The following is a 22989-nucleotide window of genomic DNA, read 5'->3' as shown; positions in this document are numbered from 1 at the left end:
AGCATCAGCAGCATAAAACCCACTACAATAATGTTATCATTTTGCTGTCTCAGTTACAGCAAAAATAAACATTTCTCCAGTGTTTGCATCCTGCTATTCTTCTAGAAAGAACAGATCCTCAGGAGCATATTTTAATCTGACAGTCTCTCTCTCTCTCTCTCTCTCTCTCTCTCTCTCTCTCTCTCTCTCTCTCTCTCCTCACTGTGTTCTTTTATTTTTATTTTTTTAATTAATTTATTTTTTACACTCCATATTTTATTCCCCTGTCCTGATCTACTTTCCAACTGTTCTACATCCCAAACCTTCTCCCCTTTCCCCTGTCTCCACATGGATGTCCCCACCTCCCACCCCACCTGACCTCTAAACTTGCTGGGGCCTCCAGTCTCTTGAGGGTTAGGTGCATCATCTCTGCATGAACACAGACCCGGCAGCCCTCTACTGTATGTGTGTTGAGGGCCTCAAATCAGCTGGTGTATGCTGTCTGGTGGTCAAGTGTTTGAGAGATCTCAGGGTCCAGTTTAATTGGCCCTCCTACAGGATCGACCTTCTCCTCAGCTTCTTCCAGCCTTCCCTAATTCAACAACAGGGGTCAGCTGCTTCTGTCCATCGGCTGGGGGAAAATATCTGCATCTGACTCAGCTGCTTGTTGGGTCTTTTGGAGGGCAGTCATGCTTGGTTCCTTTTTTGTGAGCGCTCCATTGTTTCAGGAATAGTGTTAGGCTTTGAGACCTCCCCTTGAGCTGGATCCCACTTTGGGCCTGTCACTGGACCTTCTTTTCCTCAGGATCCTCTCCATTTCCACCCCTGTAATTCTTTCAGACAGGAACAATTATGGGTCAGAAATGTGACTGTGGGATGGCAACCCTGCTCTCATTTGATGCCTTGTCTTCCTGCTGGAGGTGGGCTCTATAAGTTCCCTCTCCCTACTGTCAGGCATTTCATCTAAGGTTCCACCCTTTGAGTTCTGAGAATCACTTACCTCCCAGGTCTCTGGTGCATTCTGGTGGGTCCCCCAACCTCCTATTTCCTGAGGTTTCCTGTTTCTATTCTTTCTGCTGGCCCTTGGGACTTCAGTCCTTTTCCCTCACCCAATACCAGATCAGGTTCCCCTCTCCCTCCTACTCTCCCTCCCTGTCTACTTGCATGGAATGTACTCACTAATAAGTGGATATTAGCCAAAAAAAAAAAAAAAACAAAAACAGAAAAACAAAAAACAGAATACCCAAGATACAGTCCACAGAACTCAGAAAGGTCAACAAGCTGAAGTGCCCAAGTGAGGATGCCTCAGTCCCACTTGGGAGAGAGAAGAAAGCAATCACAGTCTCTTTTTTTAATGGCATTTCATCCGTGTCCACTGTTGCTTTGGTATGTCCTCATTTTAATGTCCTCTCATTAAGGAAAAAGATAATCTGCTGTTTAAAATCACGTCATATTTTGTATAATTCTATCCTGTTTTGATATTTGGGAGGTAGATACTACTATGCTAAATATCTGCACATATACTCATATGTACTTCTTGAGTTCTGAAGAGGAACTCTGGCAAGCTTTATGCTGGTTAAACACTGATAGTCAAACACTAGTCAACTCATGAATAAAATGGTAAGTGGAAACATTTGAAAACTACATCAGCAGCTCAGGACTAAGTTCCTGGGTAAATGCTGGGGATAACTGTTCTGAAGAGAGTTTTTATCCCCAGGTTTGGAATATTCACATATACATAGTAAGGTATCTATCTCGCAGAGAGATCTAAAGTTCAAGCAGAAGTAATGCTGTCAAGCATTTCCAATATGCTCCCCCATAGACTACTGTCCAGCATTCCCAATATGCTCCCCTGTAGACTACTGTCCAGCATACACAGCATGCTCTCTGGTGGACAGAAATCCATTTTATGTTTTCGGTTATGGGTTCTTCTTGTAGGTGTAAAATCATGTTTTAGGTATTGGACATTTTTGTTTTCCTGACTTCCATGTTAAAAAACATTTCAACTCAGTGAGAAAAGTTTGAAAACCTGATAGGAAAAAACAGTGGGCAAAGGATGTTGCTAAGCGTTTCAACTTATGGGAGTGAACTTCCCTCACCATTTTAAATGCATGTAAAAATACAAGTCTTTTCACACTGATCCTTCTAGGTGAATATCTGTATATGTAATAGCAGCAAAGATGGAGAGATCGTAAACCTGTGCTGATGACAGTCTGCTTACATAATTTATACTACATTTTAAATGGATCCAGATAGACCTCTAAATGTGAACATTATGATCGTGATTCCTTTTGAGAAGGAGACCAAGAGATTTTTGAGGGTTGGCTAAAAATGACTTCATTTTCACACCCAATCCTTTATATTGTTTCGTCTTACTTCACAATGGCATAGAATCTGTGATGTGGAGCTGGATTGGAGTAATAAAACACATAGTGATATTTATTAACACCTGCTGCTTGAATATCTCCCCCAAATCACAAGCTCTTTGGCATGCTTGTGTCATAGTGTTGAGTAGAACGTTCTCTTCTCTCAACATCCAGTAGGATCATATCAGTTTCTACATTGCTAGATTCAGGAAGGGTGACTGTCCTTTTGAAGATTTTAGAGTTGTTTACATCATGGCAGTTCATTGATCTTCACCAATATATAACAAAGTAATTGTATTGCCCAACAAAAAAACAAGAAGCATGTTTACTGAGCTCACTAATTCAATGCTCAGATCAACCCTGAGAAGTGGAGACAGTATCATCTCTATTTAAAGGAGGACAAGAGAAATGTTAACTTTCTTAAGCTGGCTAGCAGTTTATGAATGCATCTTCACTCTTTCCAGACAGTCCTGCCCAAGCCTTGTTCAGCAATTTGAAGTCATTGCTACTTTTCAAATGCACGATATAAGATTCATAGGTTAAGTAATTAGTTTGGGGTTATACTACTGGCACTCTGTAGCAAACAGCCTCTGAAGAGAGAGCAGAACAGAGCCAGCCATTGTGATGGCATCCTGCTCCAATAAGCATGAGTGACCAATGTCAGGGTATGTAACTTCATCAAAAAACTAACTGTGGTAATAATAAGAACACGATTTCTTTTTATGAACTCATTTCCTCTATCCAGGTAGCAGTGAACTAATTTGTAGGTTAGCTTCAGTGGATTCTTAAGAAAATTTCAAGCTCAAAGGACAAACACCTGATTTTAACTTAAAGCCTGCCTCTGCTTTGTAAAAAGACTACGAAGTTTAGACAGAGGGTTGTGTTAACAGAATTCCAGCTTTTCTGTGGGATGATCCAAAAACAGCAAACAAAAGGCATCGAATTTCTTAACAGTCGCAAGTGTGCACACGTACACTGTGCCATTCCTGTCGTTAGCCGCTCTTCGGTTTATAGAGATCAGCGTTAGCACATTTTGGTTGACAGCCTAGCACGTTCCACAGAGGACTACTTTTGTTGCGTGTTAGGCAACAATAGCAGGGTCATTTAAGCTGGCAAGGTCTAGGCACTTTACCGCACACAGATACGGCTCTCAACTGAATGTTTGTGTTCAGTCTGACTCGGAGACATTTGCCTTGACCGTGCGCCTTCCTATGTGACAGACATTTGTGGGATTAAGATCTTGAGAGTTGTTTCTCTTGCTCTGTGCAGAAGCAGGTTGACACAGGTACTCCGATGGGAAGCAGAGAATGCGAAATAAATATGATCGTTAAATTAAGACGGGGCATGGCTTAGCGGGTTAAGCAATACTTAACCTTGTGTCGTCTGCACATGCTTTTCATTCTTATTAACTCTAAAGATGCAAACTTAAAAACACGCAAGACTTAGTTCATGGCTTGCAGAAAGGCCACAGAGCTGAGTGAAAGAAATGAGCTTGTGAAGAAGTGAAGGGCCCTTTGTTCACTGAGAGTGCTCCTGAGCAGTCTTCCCTCTCACCAAAGGCTTGCTCACCAGAAGTGCACTGATCACCGCATGGATTGACTTAGTGTATCCTTTTCATCCATTCCACAGAGTGACAGCGGACAGAAAAGACGTGGAGGTTACAGAGAATAACAAGTGTTTTTAAATTCCTTTTAAATCACAGCAAATTCTGTAAAGCTGGAAATGCAGAGTGATGAAGAGTGTGACAGGCAGCCCCTGAGCCGTGAGGATGAGATCAGGGGCCACGATGAGGGGAGCAGCCTCGAGGAACCCCTAATTGAGAGCAGCGAGGTGGCCGACAACAGGAAAGTCCAGGACCTTCAAGGCGAGGGAGGAATCCGGCTTCCGAATGGTAAACTGAAATGTGACGTCTGTGGCATGGTTTGCATTGGGCCCAATGTGCTTATGGTACATAAAAGGAGTCACACTGGTAAGCAGCTGAACGTAACCTGATGACTGCCTGTGGCGTCTGATGTTGATATTACCTGACACCTATTCTCTTTCCTTTTTATTCAGGGGTGGCAATGGGAAGTGACCTTTTCAGAATTCTGCTAGTAAGGGATTGCTGGGAGGCAGAGAGTAGCCAGGGTCTTGACTTCCAGCCTTCATATTTAAATAGCATGTCAGGAAAGAAGTTTGAGATTCAGTTTCCACAGTTCTTAATATAGCAATAATATGATAAGGGTTCAAAAGGTACAGGAGAATTTCATTGGGTAGTTCAGTCATTTTATATTTGCATACATATTTGACCATATCCATGGGCAGGTAGCAAAGTTGCTATTCTTATACTACAAACTGGGACTCACACATATTATATAGGGAAGAACCATTTCCACTTCAGTCAACTTCCTGGATTCTTATTTCTGATCAGTCTTTGCCTACCAAAGGTCTTTGGAACAAACAGGTACTTTCTTTAGTTCAAGGACGCAACCATCTTGTGATGTTTAGTTTTAACTCTGGAAAAAGATGGGTAGGGTTAGACATGTCAAAGGGTGGCAGGTATGTAGACAGAAACCTGGAATTGTGGAATTAGGTGAGGGAAAAGCCTGTGGGTAATTTAAGATAAGCTTTTAGGCATGGAGAGCTACAAGGAGGAAAGAGTGTTATAGAGACGTACTCAGAGGTTTTGATAGAAGGAAGGACAGCAAGGGAAGAATGGAAGGAAAGAGTTGGTAAAGGCAACACAATTAAATTGTGTGTGTGTGTGTGTGTGTGTGTGTGTGTGTGTGTGTTTTAAAGATTGACATTAATCTTTTGCAGAGTTTAAAGTTTAGCAGGACACGTTGACACATGCCTGTAATTCCATAGTGTTTCGCAGTGGAGACAGATAGATCAGCATTGGAGGCCATCCTAACTTCCATAAAATTGAGGCTAGTCTATGCTATATTGAGGCTGTCCACAAATCAAACAACTAAAATTTTGAAGCTAGGTGTGGTAGTACATACCTTTAGCCCCAGGACTTGGGAGGCAGATACAGGAGGAACTTTGTGAATTCAAGACCAACCTGGTATACAAAGTGAGTTCCAGGCTAGCCAAAGCTACATAGTGAGGCCCTTGTGAAACAAAGAAAGATAGAGTCAAAGGAATATGTCTGTGAATAAACCATAGTATTGTTTGCTAGGAAAATATTTGAAATTAATATTCTCCATTTAAAATGTGATTATATTTTGAAAAAAGAAATCATGTGAAATTTTTATTTTTAAATTTGAATTCAAAATAATCAACTTATAAATGTATCCTAAAATGTGTTCTGTAATTAATCATTTTTTTTACACCTCTCATGGCACACTGAAGAAAAATCAAGTGATCTGCCATGTATCTGTTGTCTAGAAAAAGTCACAAGTGGGGCTGGAGTCCTAGTAATCTTGATTCCTGGGTTAGTTTAGTTTGAACACACAGTTGGGCTACTATTATGCAACAGCTTATTATTATACAGTGTGATCATAAACGAAGGCTGGTGTTTTTTTAAATGACAGTCAAACTTTCGCATTCAGATTAATGTAATCATATTATTCACTTTCCAATGTATGTGTTTTTCTAACCATAACAAATAGTATTTTTGCCTTTTGTTTTGCTATAAATATTCATTTTAATGAATGTGATATTTTAAAATGTTTATATCACCAATGAATTTTTCTTTAACATTTTAAATTTCTTGGGAAAAGTTAGCAAGAATAAAGGAGTGGACTATAAAGCTAATCTAGTCTTACTCCGTACTCATGAAATAATACTGGCTCAGAAAAGGAGCTTACAAAGCTACATTTATTATTTTAGAGTGTGTGCCCTGAAGAATATAAAATATTCATTTAAATGAGTAATTTTCTTCATTTGGAATATTAAAACAGTTCATTTACTTTGCAGTTGAGTTTTGTGTACTGATAATTTTAAGGCTGAAGTTTATATGAAATACTAGTTTGGGAAGATTTTTTTAACAAATCTTTCATGCTTTTAGTAAAGAAAATCAAAGAACATGAGAACCCTTTCTTGAAGACTTTAATTTGTATTTTACTGTATCTGTTGTAAAATTCACTGAAATTTAAATAAAATAGTTCAACACCTACTCCTCTTTCCACTTCATATTTGCTACAAAAGTGGAATGGAATTATTTAAATATTGAAAATGATGTAATTGGTATAAGGCTTGCATATAAATAGCTACGCAGATCTCGTAGGTCCTAAAATATGAGACTCACTAGTCAAGGCAAGGGAAATAAACCGAGCAACCATTTGAAGTTCACTCAACAACACAAACTCCTTTGCCTTACTGAACTATTTTGAAAACTAGAAATCCCTCAGATCTGGGAAACTTTTGTTAATTTCAGTTAATATTCACAGAGAAGCCTTGGGTACTGTGACATTCTGTTAGGAGTGGGATCTTAAATTAGGGCTTAACTCTATATTTCTGATCACTTGATGGGTCCCAGTTGATTGTCCTATTTTCAACTCCACTGTAATACTGTTTGGTAACAGGCTTATTTGTGTTTCTTGAAACTAGGTATAGAAAGGTGTCTTAGTTAGGGTTTTATTGCTGTGAAGAGACACCATGACCAAAGTAACTCTTATAAAGAAAACCATTTCATTGAGGGTCACCGACAGTTTCAGGGGTTTAGTCCATTTTCATCATGGTAAGAAGCATGGCAGCATGCTGCTGGAGAAAGAGCTGAGAGTTCTACATCTTCATCTGAAGGCAGCCAGGCTGCCACATTAGACCTAGCCTGAGCATCTGAGACCTCAGTGTGGCACATTTTCTCCAACAAGGCCACACCTACTAGTAGTGTTATTCCCTATGGGCCAAGCAGCCAATCTTATGAGTCTATAGGAACCGTTCCTATTCAAAACAGCACAGAAAGTATCATCACAGTCCAATTTTTTTTCTATATAATATTAGGAACTACTGTCTTTTAGAGCTTCCTAGTCTTAAAAAAATTATTTGTAGCTAAACAAAAGCCACCATCTTGAAGCCTTTGGGAGGTCCTTGGGAAGCTTGTTTTGAGTATTTTTAGCTCATAAATGATCTAATATACTGTTGACTATGACTAAAAACACAAGAACCCAACTAATTTCTTCCAATTACATGGGGTATTAGATCTAAGGCACCTTTCTTCTTTCTCTTTAGTTCTCTACTAAAGTGCCAATTCTAGTGTCTTTTAATTGCTTGCTGTTACCTCTTTGCCATTGCTACGCTAGTAAGTAATCAGGTAATATTTCCATCAGATACTCCAGGCATTCTTCACTGGGAATACAGGGTCAGGGAAAAAGGGGGTAGTAACTCAATTGATGTGAAATGAATGTATGAGAAAATTACAAATATAGATAAGCCTTACCTTTGCTCCCCATTGAGATATAGCTTTCTTGCCCTTTGACTAAGCACCCAGTATCCTGTTTCGTAGACTACAGCATTTTCCAGACATTGTTCCAAGACTCAAAACATTTGTTATTGGTTTTACAACTCAACACAGGACCACCTTCTTAATTTTGAGTCACAAAACCTAACTGGTCCCTATAATTTGTATTTCATTTAAATGCTCAAACACATTTTAAATGCGTATGAAATTATTTATATTATTGAAATGCCATTTCTCGACACACACACAAAAAAAATGATGTGTGAACTAATTCAGGCGATCAGTATTTGGTGGGCTGGCATTTAAAGAACAATACCAGCTTAGCCTAATGGAACACTCCTGTATCCCAGGAAGCAGAAGCAGGAAATACCAGGAGTTTGAGGCCAGCCTCTGTTACAGAACAAGTTCAAGGCCAGCCTGAGCCTCCAGAAGCCATGAAACACAAACAGAACCCACAATCAGCTTTACAATGGACATGAGGAATACCATGCCCCCACCTCAATTAAATGACTTTATTGGTAGTTCTGTTTTCTGCACCCACCACTGGGAAGGTTGGCAGTCACAAATGCAGTTACCTAGTTTGTTTTTTTAATCAGCTTGCTCTGTAGTATTAGATATATAAGGAAGAAATCTGCGGGCATGTTAAAACATTTGTTTCCATCTGTATATGAAGAATTTAATACTTTATATAAAACATAAACTCACTCAAAAAGAGCCATCTGATTATCCATTTGGTTTAAAGATCAAATTAAAATAATTCCAATATATTGTATAAAGTTTCATGGCATTATATAATTGTTTTGTATTTATAGAGAGAAAAGGTAGATAACTTTTTACCTAAATCCAAGGTAATTATATCTGTATTTCCACAATGTCTAACCTGGGAAATTTCCTATAGCATTGAATATCAGAATTCTAATATTTTACAAAGTTTTTTAATTGAGTTGATTTAATTTTCATTTTTTCCTAAGTAGCTATGAGCGCGTGCGCGCACGCGCGCGCGCACACACACACACACACACACACACACACACACACACACTGTATTGAAGTATTCCTACAATTTAAATATGTATACAAAGACAAAGTTAATCTGGTTTTTCCTCTTCTCCAGTAGTAGTGTTTTTGATACTGTAACTGGAATTGCAGCTTCAGTGTTGAACACAGTAACACAGCATATTGTCAGAATGCAAGTTAGTCCATTATAGTCAAGGCATGAAGCATAGTTAAGCAGATTTCATAGTAAAATGAGTAAAGCCTGAAACTGACAACTGTCAAGTAGAGAACATTGACAGAGACCTAATAGTAACTCATGTTTCCCTAAGATAGATCTGTCTGAATAAGCCTTTTCTGTAATCAGAAAGGAGCTACAGCTTAAACCACATTTTTGCCTCGTTATTTACAGCTCATGCCTGTAGACAGACAGAGGCCTCCATATCCAATCAGCAACAGAGCCGTATTCCTAGATGCACCAGCGACCCTTTCATTGCTAACTGACCCGCATCTCTAGTCTCATACAACTTGATTAGATTAGCTTAAAGCTAGTTTTAAAAATCCTTCAAAAGGGGGATTCCCTTAGTATTACTTTCTTTCCAGACGGGCATTATTTTAAATACTGAATTCGCTACTTTAGTGTAGGGATTAAAACTATCCACTCAAAGATTATAAATGTTTTAAAGATGGTAGGTATATCAGCTTGCTGCAAAAGCAAACATGATTTCAGATTTTGTTTTCAGCAGAACTACTAATTTAATTTCTCTTCACCATTATTGGGTCCTGATCTGTCCCTTTCCTAGGGATAGCTTAAGAGTCCAAGAGCCAACCCGCACAGTGGACGTGAAAAGTACAATTTATATTAGCTCTTCTCTTTTTTTTTTTACAAAGCTACTTTGTTGAAGCTCCCCTGTCTTTCCTTTTATTAAAATTCCATGTCAGGGTGGAGAATAGATAATTATGATTTTTAAAGGTGTACTCTGTTATTTTCTTGGAGACAAAAAAATTCAAAGAATCAAAGCTATGTTGTATATGTGTATAAAATTTAAAAGGATCTTAAAAACTTAGGTTTAAAAGCCAACCATAGCATCATTTACCCATAAACAAGCAGTTGGACATTCTTAGGTTGGGTTCAAGGCCAACTAAATCTACACAGCAAGCCTTGACTCAGCAAAACAAACAGAACACTTGATCAGAATTAGATTTTAAGATAGGGTCTTACTATGTAGACCTGACTGGTCTTGAACTCTTGGAGATCCCTCCAGCTCTGCCTCCCAAATGCTGGGGTTAAAGCCATGTACCACTACTCCAGCTGGAGTTGGATTTCAAAACTAAGTTGTAAGGCTTCTTCTAGGTGTTTTATACTTCAGCAAATCAAACTAGTTAAATAAAAATCAGTGTAAGGGAACTTTAATATGATGATTTTTAAAGTGTTTTTTATCTTTTTTTTAGGACGTTTTTTTTTTTTTAGCTTAGCTCTAACAACTCTGTATCGTTGGGGAAAAAACCCTATACACAAGTATTTAGTGTGCATATCATTAACTTTCACAAAGGAAGCATGCCGTAAAATCCTGCATATACTTGATCTTACCTGGTTTTCATTTCTGTAGGTTTTGTAACAAAACTGTATGACAAACTATGCAGTGGCTGCTGTTAGAAAGTGACCAAAGCTTATCTGGTTTCGCTTCCTAGCTTTCTTTAATATAGGAACCTTGTGCCTCCATTATATAATGGGCCAAATATATTCTGAGGTATAACTCACGTTAATATAAAGATACATGAACATGGCAATCCAGAGTAAAAATTATGAAAACTGCCAATAACACCTATCCTGTAACAAATACAGAAAAGGATCCTGTCAGCTATATATTTTGGTTTGTCTCCTAACTTTGAGATTTAGGATGAGATATTTTTGCCATATGTTTATATGTCAGTTTATCATTTATTTTATCTATGCTTAGTGACAGCCGTATGAAGAATAAGAGTATTTTCTTAATGATTTAAGAATGCTATCCACTTGATCTCGTTAGTTTTACTGACTTCTTGCCTACATGATTTTTTTTTTTTTTTTTTTTTACAAACTTTGATCATTTCTGTGACTGCCAGTTGAGGGCATAGTCAAAGCTGATAGTACAGGCTTATATAGTTTTTAACTGTTTCCTTTATAGAGAAACATGAGAAAAGATTCCTATTATTTGTTTTTAACAAAAATAATGTACAGAAAATATTTGTAAAGACGGTGTGATACCTTTCGGATTTTCTCAGATATACTGGGGATTTTTACCAAAAATGTCATTGTTAATGGCCAAGAGAACAGGATGTTGTCTCTGTTTGGAGGTTTCCTTGATGAACTTTGAAGCCTTCCGTGTTGTTTCTGCCGGGTTTGGGTCCTATTGCTGACCAGGTTTAGTACTCACTGTCAGTATCATCAGCTACTTTGCTCTTGATGACTTCTGGTTCTTCATCCCTAAATTTAAATGGGTACTTCCTCCATATTAACATGACTGCGAGGATTAAAGTACTGCATGGAAGGCGTAGTCAGTTCAATGGTGACAGCTAACTGCTCAGTTGCTGTTCCATGCTATTACTATTCTTGGTCAATGCCAGACTACTGTCAAGTTTGAGCAAATGAGCAAATGACTACTTGACCTGAAGTTTGAGTCGTTAGTATTAGCAGAGAGATCTTTTAGGAGCCTGAAGCTTTATTGGTACACAGAAGATGAGCATTGTGAACCTAGGAAATTGTCTGTGGTTAACTGTGGAGGGTAAATCATTGCCATATAATAAGCAGTTTGGTCTTTCCCGCTCTGTCTGCAGGTGAGCGACCCTTCCACTGTAACCAGTGCGGAGCTTCTTTTACCCAGAAGGGCAACCTTCTGAGACACATAAAGTTACACTCTGGAGAGAAGCCCTTCAAATGTCCTTTCTGTAGCTATGCTTGTAGAAGAAGGGACGCTCTCACAGGACACCTCAGGACCCACTCTGGTAAGTGTCACCAAGTCAAAGCAGAAGTCCCGAAAGTATTGCAGCATTACATTAAGTACCGTGTAGCTTTGGCAGAAAGAGCTATGCATGTGTGTCTATTGGTATTGGTAGCATCTGAAGGATGTACAAGGGTCTTCATAGATCAACAGGCTTGAAAAGGGGTCCTACCATGGAAGAGTATCTCATAGTAGAACATAATTTTCTATAACTTTTAAGGTTCATAATCACCAACACAGTAATTATGTCAAATCCAGGGTTACTGGAAACTAGTGAGTGTTACACTTACTTTCTGATGTTTCCAGAAAATGTGAAAGCTGTAAAACTTCTTAATCAATTCAGTAGTACTCGGGCGTGGATCTCAGTGAGAAATCAAATATGGTTCTTTTTAAACTTAAAAGTACTCTAATCGTTAGAAAATGGGCTGTGGAATTTATATTTCATTTTTTTTAACTCTCCTTGTTTTGTTAGCTTTCCAACTGTAGTCTTGGGAAATGTCTGAACATTTTATCTGCTTCATAAATGATTTAATGATCTAGAGTGTTTAATGCACTAAGAAAACACTAAAATATCAATACATAAATGAAGAAGAAGAATTGGAATTCTGAATGAACCTTGGTTGATTTCAGCATGAATTGCCATTTTTGGAACATAAAGGTAGAAATTTACAATAAAATATTCTGTATATGCTTTGTCTCTGAGGACATATTAAATTTTAGTTTTAATATCAAGATCTGAGAAGGTAATAGTCTCATGTGTATTGACATGGTATATTACATAATGCTGTGGAAAGTGTTGGATGTTTGAGCGTATTAGTCCTCCTTACATCTTCTTGCTACCCTTAAGGATAAACTTAATTTTGAAGATAAATATGAATTATAAAAAGCAATGTTAAACATTAACTGTTAAATTTGGGATAGCCATGAGAGCTAACTTAATGTGTATATGAAAACAAAGTGTTCTAAGAATATATTGTATTTTCTTTCCTAACTGAAAAATAATTCACTTGTCATATATTTTTTAAAAATTACACTACTCTAGTTATCACTTAACAGTGGTATATTTTTACTATGAAAATATGATAAGTTGAGGCATATTTTTAAGAGATGTGGATATACAGCTTCCTGTATATTCTAACTCATTGAAGTGTTACTGAACTAAGGACTTTGCACCTCATAAGAGTTCATGACTATGCTGTTTTGCCTTGGCTGCATACAATAATTATAAACATCTTAAGTCTTTTAGTCTTAGACTCATATATAAAGGATAGCTTAGGCCATGTGCTGCAGCCATACAACACACTCAGCCATGCCTCTGTGCCAGCCGTGCAAGAGCCTCCCCAGCGATGGGCCATTTTAGCACTCCACTTAGCCAGCTGATTATGGATGATGGAACATGCAGAATGTGAACAGATTCTGTAGGTTTGAATCTATTATATTTCTTTCCATCGAAAAAGGATTTTGTTGGAGATAGTGTGGCCAGGGATATCACAGTAACTGGTCAGGTGTTCTGCTAAATCCACTTAAGAAGCAGCTTAGGAAGGAATGGTGTATCCTCCTTAAGCATCTTTTAGTTCCTATGAGGATGAGTCTGCCCTGTCTCTGTGTTGTAAGGAGTCTGGTATGACCAACAGGAAACTACTGGCAGGTTGACCACTTGGGGAACATCAGGGACTCAGCATTGAGCTCAGCAGTGGTAGCAGCTACATCAGTTACAAGGGAAAGAGAGTACATGCAGCTGAATTCATAGCTTCAATCCTTGCTTCTATTAGCATTTGAAAACAGGTCCAATGAGGAGACACTAGGGTATTAAGGTAAACACTTTGACAGATGTCCTAAGGAGCTTTGTCCTTGTTACTTGGAGCCTTCTCCATAGTGAATTCACTTAACAATTGTAGGATATCATATTACCATATTTTGTTTCAATTCTAATAGTTACATCTGTATAACTCTCCCTAGACCTCTATCACCAGTCTGTTTGGTGGCCATATAGCCATGCGATGTGTCATTTCCTTAGACTTATCTCTTCTTCCTTGCGCAGTATACAATCAAAAGGACTTGGTGAAATTCGGGCAGCTGGGGAATCTCTTTTGCATTATGTCAAGACTGGCTTCTTGAAAGTGGATCTGAAAACACAATTGTCATAGCTAGCACCAAGAGCTATGCAATTCATTTACAAACTAGACCCACATTTCCTTCTCTATTAGCTTTATTGATAACCTGCCATGAGGTGATTGATGTAGGTTAAAGGGGATATATTGTGTAGCAGCAGTTACCATGGACACCCGAACCACTTGTTCATGAAGCATCTTTTGTTCTCCAACTACATGGTCCAAGTTCGTTGAACTTCGTGAAATACCATTATATCCATTTTCTTTTACGATATGATTTTTCAGACAATACCTAGTTCATAGGGTGAGATGTGAGCTAACATAATTAGCATTGCTAACAAATTAAGAGCTGCTTTTTAAGTAGCGAATAGCTATTGGTCAAAGATCTTGATAACAAAACCATTAGAACTTGTCAATCAGAACCTTACCTGACAAGGATGTCATATAGCACCTCCTCATCCCACGGAATTTTTCCAGAAATAACTGTTGTGTGCTGGATCTTAAAAAGCCAAGACTGTAGAGTTTTCATCATGAGAGTGTATTGCAGATCCCCTTTGCTCCAGGTTCCCCTAAAAACTGACAGCCTAGCTTTCTTGGGGCACATGTCAATGCAGCATATTCATGTGTAGCTTCTACCACTCCCAGTATCGAGAGACCACCAAAGACTGTAAAACTGCAGGTAACAGAAATCTGTCACAAGGCATAGAAGTTCTATAGCCGTTAGCCCACTGGGCTCATAATATTTCACCAGTGCAGAATGTCCTTAGGCTCTAGAGGAGTTTATCTACGGTCCTCTAGCGCTTATCTTAGGACTTATTTGGATCTTTGCTTCTTCCTGGTCACCAAGTCCAGCTGCTGCATTGTCATGCACACTAGTAGCTTGTCTCATGGTAGGTGGTGATGAAGATTTCTCCAGACTCTCCTTAGTATGAGAATTAACAAGGTAAGCGTGTGAAAGTCTGCTGTCCCTGCAGTGGGAGGGCACACTGCTTCTGAGTGGAACTGTTGATAAGAGCTGTTTTACAAAGAAATCAAGTTGGATCCACACCTGAGGGCAGTGACTATGGCAAAGACTTTAGTGTGAATGACATTGGATTTGAGTGTTTTAGTGTGATTAAGGCTACGCTCAGTCCACAGAGCCCACCATGTGTTGGTTCACCCCACTACACAATTTAATAGGTATATGACATGGTTTTCTACTCACACTACATTTTCTGATAGGCTCCCAGATGTCTATATTCACCCACAGATGCATGGCTTTTCCCCTGCCAGTGCCCCATGACCAAGAATTAGTAGCTTGAGTATTGCTCATTATACAGCAGTGCAATCTCAGAAACCTACGAATCAGACTTTGGGAGTGGCCCTCAGCCTTATTTGCTCTAGGTTTAGGTAAACCGTGGTCCTTTAAAACAGATTAACTCTGATTCCACCTTTGGTGTACTAGAGCATTGAAGACTTTTCTTTTGTCTTTTCATTTTCTGTGTCCCTTAGAGCCATTATAATGCCCTTGTCACAAGGAAGCTTTCCTCTCTCTGCCTGTTACTATACATGTATCAGCATGTAGATGTCAGGGTTTCCTAGTCCTTACCCTGGCCACACTTCATTCAACCCTCACAGCAGTGAGGAAGATCAGGTTTCTATTTTAACTGACTGTACAGCGATAAGCCATTTCTCTACCCATAACTCTCATTCTGCTCTACGGATCCTAACTGTAAAACAATGCAGCGCTCAACAGCTGAAAGGGAAACTAATACAGTGAGTGCTACACTGAGGCATTGAAAGAACTATTGCTGGGTGTCATACCTGCTCTAGCCTGGTGGGCAAGGGACCACGGAGACAGGGGGAAGAAAGGAGCAAGGACTATAGCTGACCCAGAGTGGAGGGAAGTAGCCCCTGGCAAACTGTAACATGGCATGTACAATCTGCTTCTCCACCTTCCCCTGTTCTTCTTGTGCCTCACTCACCTTGACTAACCGTACCCGGAAGTGAGGGCAAGGAAGGCTTTTGAAAAAGAAGAAATGAGCTTTCTGCAGAAACAGCTCCGAGCAAAGAAGCCGAGGGAAGGACCGTGGAAACCGAAGAGGTGAACTAACTAACACCTAAGAACTGGTGCTTTACAGCGACTTCCCATCTCATTTCTGGTTCAGTGGATATTATCCTTGATAGGAGGAACGTTTTCTGTCCTCCTTTCTGGGTAACAATGGCCCATATTTAATGATCACATTAGATATTAGTACCACAGATCTGCTGCCTGTGTTATAGATTAGAAACTTTTCTCTATCAATTTCAGTTAATAGTTCAGTTAATGGTATCAATAGGCCCAGTACTGGTGAGCATTATCCAGCAATAGGCCCAAAGTGGGATCCAGCTCTAGGGGAAGTCCCAAGGCCTGACACTATTACTGAGGCCATGGAGCGCTCACAAAAAGGGACCTAGCATGACTGCCCTCCAGAAGACCCAACAAGCAGCTGAAAGAGTCAGATGCAGATATTTGCACCCAATGAATGGACAGAAGCTGCTGACCCCTGTTGTTGAATTAGGGAAAGACTGGAAGAAGCTGAGGAGAAGGGGGACCCTGTAGGAGGACCAGCAGTCTCAATTAACCTAGACCCCCAANATCTCTCAAACACTGGACCACCAAACAGGCAGCATACACCAGCTGATATGAGGCCCCCAACACACATACAGTAGATGACTTCCTGGTCTGTGTTCATTCAGAGATGATGTGCCTAACCCTCAAGAGACTGGAGGCCCCAGGGAGTTTAAAGGTCAGGTGGGGTTGGGGATGGGGGCATCCACGTGAAGGCAGGGAGTGGGGAGGAGGTGTGGGATGTGGAGCAGTTGGAGGGTAGACTGGAAGTGGGCAATAAAATATGGAGTGTAAAATAAATATTTTTTTAAAAAAAATTTAAAAAAGGGAAACATAAAAATTGTCTGGAATACATAGAGAGTCGGTAGTACTATATATGTGTGTATATGTAAAGCCTTGTATGATAAATATATAATCTACTTTTCAGAATGGTGTTCACATGTTTTAAAGGGTTCAACATAGTCATGGGTTAAGCACTGGTTCAATAGTGAGGACTTATAAGTAATACCTAGAATTTATGGGCAAACATGCCACAGCCTTGTAGTAAGCACTCAATGGATTATTTAATTAAAACTCTTTGGTCTAACATCAGGAAGTGATATTCATATCAGCAAGTCTAGTAATGGGGAAAATGAAAAAGCCTTTGCATTAAAACATAAATATTGTGTGTGTGTGCTTAACATGTCTTTAATTATAAAGCCAGGCCCTTTTCTTTCAGGGTGGGGCTTAGGTTTAGTTTCTTTAACTTAAACCACACCTTTAATGCCTTACCTAAAATTATATTTTTTCAATTTTTTTAAGAATTTAAAAATCTTTGTGAAGCAATCAGACCTCTGTTAAACTTTTGATAACTTTTCAGTAACCTGTATCTTTGCCCACCATTCAATTTGTTAAAAATATTTTTATTGGATCATCTTTTGTATCTTTCCAAATGCTGAATTTCTCTGTAATAAAATCTTTCTTTTTGTAATGATTGGAAATTGAATATATGAAGGGTTATATGATTATAATTACAGGCGTATAGCTGACATGGACAGGTCAAGGTACACTCATCCTTAACTCTTGGTGTGTGGGGGGCGTGAAGGGTATGTGACTCCGATGACCCATGACATGGCAGGCATGTGTGTGTCAGAAGAGCCTCGGGGGCTGATTCTCACCTTTAACCTTGCTCAAGACAGGGTCTCTGTTCTGCTCCTTACAGCTGCATGTCCCAGAACAGCCAGCTGGCTCAGAAGTTGGTCTGCATCTCACTGATGGAGCACTGAGATTATAGATGTGCAGTACTGTGCCAGTCTTTCTGGATTCTAGGGAGTCGGGTTCTAATGTTTGCACAGTGAGCACTTTAACCATTGAACCTTCTCCCCAGTGCCCATATTTAACTCTTAAAAGGATAGTAACATTCGATTACTCATCACTGTGTCAACAGAGAAACTAAAGAGACAGTGACAGGTGTTTCGCTAAGAGAATATCTTTCTGTTATTTCTATCATGCAGGGGAGGAAGCTGAGAATTTAAACCAAGGCAGCCAGACTCCAAAGTGTGTGCCCATTGCTGTTGTATGATGTTAGGAACTGCCCAGTACAATGCTCTTTCCTATGACAGAGGAAAGAAAGGGGATGGTGCACGCATGTGTCTATAAGACAGTAAGTCCGGCACTTGGGCTCAAGTATGTGGTTGCTGTCAGTATGTCAAGTATGCCAGTTTGTCAGATTATTTCATTCATCTTCTTAGTCTCCCTGGGCTGCTCTTAGCCCGGATGCTGAATGTGAGGTGTTCACTTTCCAGCCCAGCCTGTGACCTAGCCTAAAAGAGCACTCCCTGGTCTTCCAAGGTTGGGCTTTTAGCTTTTCCAGTTTATTTGCACTTTTAAAGTGGTCATGTAGCAAATATTAAACAAAGGTTTCCACTTTGCCCGCCTTGTTTTTCTGCCCCCCTGCTTCTCAGACCTGAAGGATGGTTTACTCATATAAATTCAAATGCTACAACTAGAGTGAAGGAAAGGGCGGGAGAGGTGGCTGGGTGGTTAAAGGCACTTGTTCTCCTGGAGGACCCAAGTTCAAATCTGTAGTCCTAGTCTCAGGGAATCAACTCTATCTTAATGGCTTCTGAGGGCACTGCATGTACACAGAGCACAGACATACATGCAGACAAAACACTCATACACATACTTTCCTTTCAACAAAAGAAAAAGAAAGATTAGAAAGAAAAGAGAACAAAGAAGAACTGCCATGCGTTATCCCATTAGCTAAAGATCAAGGACAAATTCTCAGTGCATTGAGAACTGAGCTACACTTTGAAAAATATGTTCCAGGTTTATATTATGTGAAGTTGTAGAAGAATTGAAGATGCTGGCCATGTCTTAAGCTCTTGCTCTCAAGAACTCTTTGAGATTTATCATATAGCCATCCTTATATAAATATCATATATGTATGTATATACATATGTATGTGTATAATTATATTGTAGCATAATTTTTATTGGATTATTATCATGTGCCAGTACTCCTACTTCAAAAACAATTCCTTTTGTGCTTAGATCTTCAGTTTAACAAATTATTATAACTCTTTTCTTTGTAGATACTAAATGGCATGTTCACGATTCTACATTTTGTCCTTTTAGGTATTATAGCTAGTACTTTATGGAAATAGTATTGTAGTTAGATCCTTATTAAATGAAATTATCCAATATACCTGTTATTTTTCAAAATATCATAAGAGCTAGAATTGTATATGTATTTTATAGTTAATACTTCAACATTCTTGCATACATATCCACACATAGACACACAGATTGTCTTAATTTATAAATAAATAAATAAATAAATAAATAAAAATAAAAAGGGAAATGCAAAAATTTTTTAAATAAATGATAAGCATGTGTGTGTGTGTGTCTGTTTACAAAGGATATTTTATAAGTCATAAAGTGAAAAATAGTAAGAATTCCCTCACAGGATCGTTAATGTTTTATGCCATAGGAAAGATTTAGTATTGGAGATGGAGAGATAGTCCAGTGGTTAACAGCACTGGCTGTTCTTGCAGAGATCCAGGTTCAATGCCCATTACCCACATGGCGGCTCTCAACTGTCTACAACTCCAGATGTGGGGGGGATCCAAAGTCCTATTCTGTTCTTTGTGAGCACCGAGAGTGAATGCCGTGCATAAAATAAGTGTAGGCAAAATGCGCATTTATATAAAATAAATTTTAAAAATTAGCTTTGACCATAGGCTGGTGGTAGATATTTGTTACTATGAGAGAGGTTGCTAAAACAATGGAGTCACTTAAAAACATTTGCAAAGTAGACTGCCAATGCTCAAGGAAATTTAGTTACTGTCTAGTGAAATTGAAATATAACCCAAAATACTCCTTCACAGACCATTAGGTCAGACACTGAGTTACGTTTCAAACATGTATGTAAGAAATTATAAAGCAGATCAGCAAAGGCCTTATCCTAATTCAGGGTTTAACCCTCATTTTAATAACGAAATCAACTCATGTCTACAGCAACACTTTTTCATTAAATTCTAAGAAAAATATTGACATTCGCTTTAACATCGTTTAGCATATTGTTCTCTTTGTACATACCTCTTAAAGTAAATGCATTGTAAAATTACTTTGCCTTAATATATCCTCATCATAACCAACCCTGACTACAGCAATTGGAAGGCCCTTCCAGTGATAAAATCACATGTCTTGTGGCAAATAAGCCTAAATAAATACTGTATTTAGTTCTAAATACTCTAAAAATGTTGGAAGTTTTTCTTTTCTTTTTTTTACAATGCTTTATGACCTCCCAATATTTAACATTTTTTTTAGCTCAAGAGATTTGTTATTTATGTCTAATTGTCAGTTTAAAGCAATTTTGTCCTATAAAAGGGAACCAGACCAGATGTGCCACACAAATGCCCATCTGTTAAAGCATCTTCCTCACTATTGTACATTGGAAAAATTTTCAATGAAGAGCTGTCTTGATTACTCATATCCTTGTTATTTTAAGGGCTGTGTGATACACACACACACACACACAAATCAGAATCATCAGATGCCTATGTGTTTCCCAACGATTAAATCCAATGATTTAAATAAAATGATTTAAAAATAGCAAATAGTGCAATGATTGTTACAACCTATTTTCCCAGTGAAAACTATCTCATTTATGTAAGTTGCATAATTACACCTTTATTATAAGAGATCCCTCTGGAATCCAATCTTGCGACTTACACTTCCTTTGAATATAGTTGCACATTTGCCTCTATTGGGCTGGTAAAGGAATCCATGGGGATTATAAAGGTATAGGCTTCTTGCCCTTAGAGAATTGAATAAAACATTTGGCCTTTTTCACTTACAGTTCTCAAAATCTCTGAAGTATTCATCTGACTTGGATGGAAAGGTCAACCTTTGTCTCTATTGATAAAGATACAACGTCAATTGCTCTAGTTATAAACCTCATATGATACAGTGTATCGACTATGTCAAATACAGTTCATTCTGTTTCTCTCTCTCCTGTAGATGTGGTGTGTGTGTGTGTGAGAGAGAGAGAGAGAGAGAGAGAGAGAGAGAGAGAGAGAGAGAGAGAGAGAGAGAATATAAGTATGCCCTGGGACCTGCGGTCACTGCTTAGCATAAACTGGCTAGGCAGCGTGTCCGGGGCTTCGCTTTTTTCTGCCATCACACCAGTCCACAGCATCGCGCTGACAGACATGCACTGCCGTTCCCGGCTTGTTACAGGGACACTGGGGGTCTGAGCTCAGACCCTCTTGCTTCTGAGTACTTTGCCAACTGAGCCAGTTTCAGCCCAGAAGACTTCATTCTTTAAAGCCCGGATCCAGTGGTCAGTAGGATAATCACACTAGATTAAATGATGCCAGCGAGTACAACTCATATTTATGGTGACAGTGTGTTTTAAAGGTAGTATAAATTGACCTGCAGGTTTCCTGTGAACAGCACTGTTTGGAACTGTTCTTAGGCCAGCACCTGGCCTATTTTCTAGGTCATCTCCCAAGTGTGAACTTTCCCCACCCTCGCCCCCTCCTTTCCTTTCTGGGGGTGGTTGATAGAACTGGATTACACTGATAATCACACCAGCAGTATCAGTTGCACACATACTTTGCATAACCGTGAGTGCCTGAGTCCACCCATCCAACACTGATAATGACACCCCAGTGTCTCTGCCCTCTGCACAGAGGAGAGGGGGTGCGATTCAGTTGCTTTTCCCTGACAGAAGGCTATGACCACCAGATAAAAGCCACTTTGGGTCACACCAACTACAAAGTTGACCAAGACAAACTCCTCTTTTCCCACCTATGGTAATAACCACTACCTATCTACTTCACCTCATACTTCTTTATAAAACAAATCCTAACTTTATCAGCTCATGCAACCCTGTCTGACAGGTAGAAGTGGCTGTGCTACTTTGAACCTTCCTGTACATTTCTAAAAAAACAATATTCATGAGAAGTTTCTTCCGGGGTACATTTTCATCTCATGGAGCTAATTTTGTTTCACTGTAGTGTAAACACATTTATTATGTCAACTTGGACCCCTTTCCTCCCTCTCTTTCTCTGGTCTCATGAGCTCTAGAGAAACCAAAAGGACCCATGGACCACTTTGCCATTGTTCAGAAAACTCTGCAGAAGTTGATCTAGTTCCAGGGATTGCTAGCAGTTCCGAGCTTCTGTGGATGCTGGCACGAACACTCTTAACCCTAACTAGGACCACTTTCACACCTTCCCAGCAACACCGAGTCTTCATGCAGGATTCGGGCAGAAGTAGAGAGGCTCCACACCAGTCTCAACTCATGAAACACCGTAGCGGAGCATTATTTGGGACTGTTTATTGATAGATTGTTTTTTTTTGTAGCTAACCTCCATTCTTTATGTTCCTGACTTGAACATAGTCGTCAAACATATAGTCCTCATCTATAGCCATTTCTGTCTTGGGAGAAAAAGTAAGAAAACAAACACAAAGCGTAGAGTTCACTTTCACCATGTAAATATTTAGAAAGTGACTATGTGCACACACACACACACACACACACACACACACACACTCTCATACTTTATATAATGACTTAAATGAAATCAACTTATCTGCTTTCAGACAAATGCTGTTTGGACATCTATGTTTCCCAGGTGTATTGCTTTCTTGTAAAGCCGGTTATTATAGTACTTCAGCATGAGACAGGAAAAAACAGATTAAGAATAGAAATTACGTGGGCTATGGATTCAGCTCACTTGGTGCAGAATGTAAGATTTCTGGAACCCTTATAAAAAGTTAGGTGTGATAGCATGGGCAGGATTATTCCTGGGGCTCATCAGGCATCCTGTCCTGATCAATGAGTTCTGCATCCCAGTGGGAGACCCTGTCTTAACAGACAACGTAGATGGTCCCTAAGGAGCAGCACGTGAGTTGTGTCCTGGATTCTGAGAGGACATGTGCACACACGGCCCACATGAAGAAAAATAGAAGTTATATTAAAGGAAAAGTTTGTATGGTTGGATTATTTATCTGTTAAGTCTAGAAAGTTCTTAATTGGGTTTCTATTGCTGTTCCTTCAATGTATGCTTCATGTATGTATAATAATGAAAAGT

At 39.1% G+C, this 22989-nt stretch overlaps 1 protein-coding gene across 6 annotated transcripts in view; it reads left to right on the top strand.

Moving 5' to 3' along the window:
- Ikzf2 (IKAROS family zinc finger 2) overlaps nucleotides 1–22989 on the top strand; it is a 149677-nt gene that overhangs the window by 96659 nt on the left and 30029 nt on the right. For 4 of the 6 annotated variants that reach the window (XM_029538996.1, XM_029538995.1, XM_021197925.2 and 1 more), the window contains 2 exons: nucleotides 4048–4314; nucleotides 11539–11706. In XM_029538996.1, coding sequence (XP_029394856.1) covers nucleotides 4048–4314; nucleotides 11539–11706 — 435 coding nt within the window. The remainder of the gene's footprint in view (nucleotides 1–4047; nucleotides 4315–11538; nucleotides 11707–22989) is intronic. The other 2 variants (XM_029538997.1, XM_021197927.2) reach the window with 1 other exon arrangement.

Source organism: Mus pahari, chromosome 5 (genome assembly GCF_900095145.1).
Source record: "Mus pahari chromosome 5, PAHARI_EIJ_v1.1, whole genome shotgun sequence".
NCBI lineage: Eukaryota > Metazoa > Chordata > Mammalia > Rodentia > Muridae > Mus > Mus pahari.
Note: the sequence above shows the minus strand (reverse complement) of the source record. Positions and strands in the feature narration are given on the sequence as shown.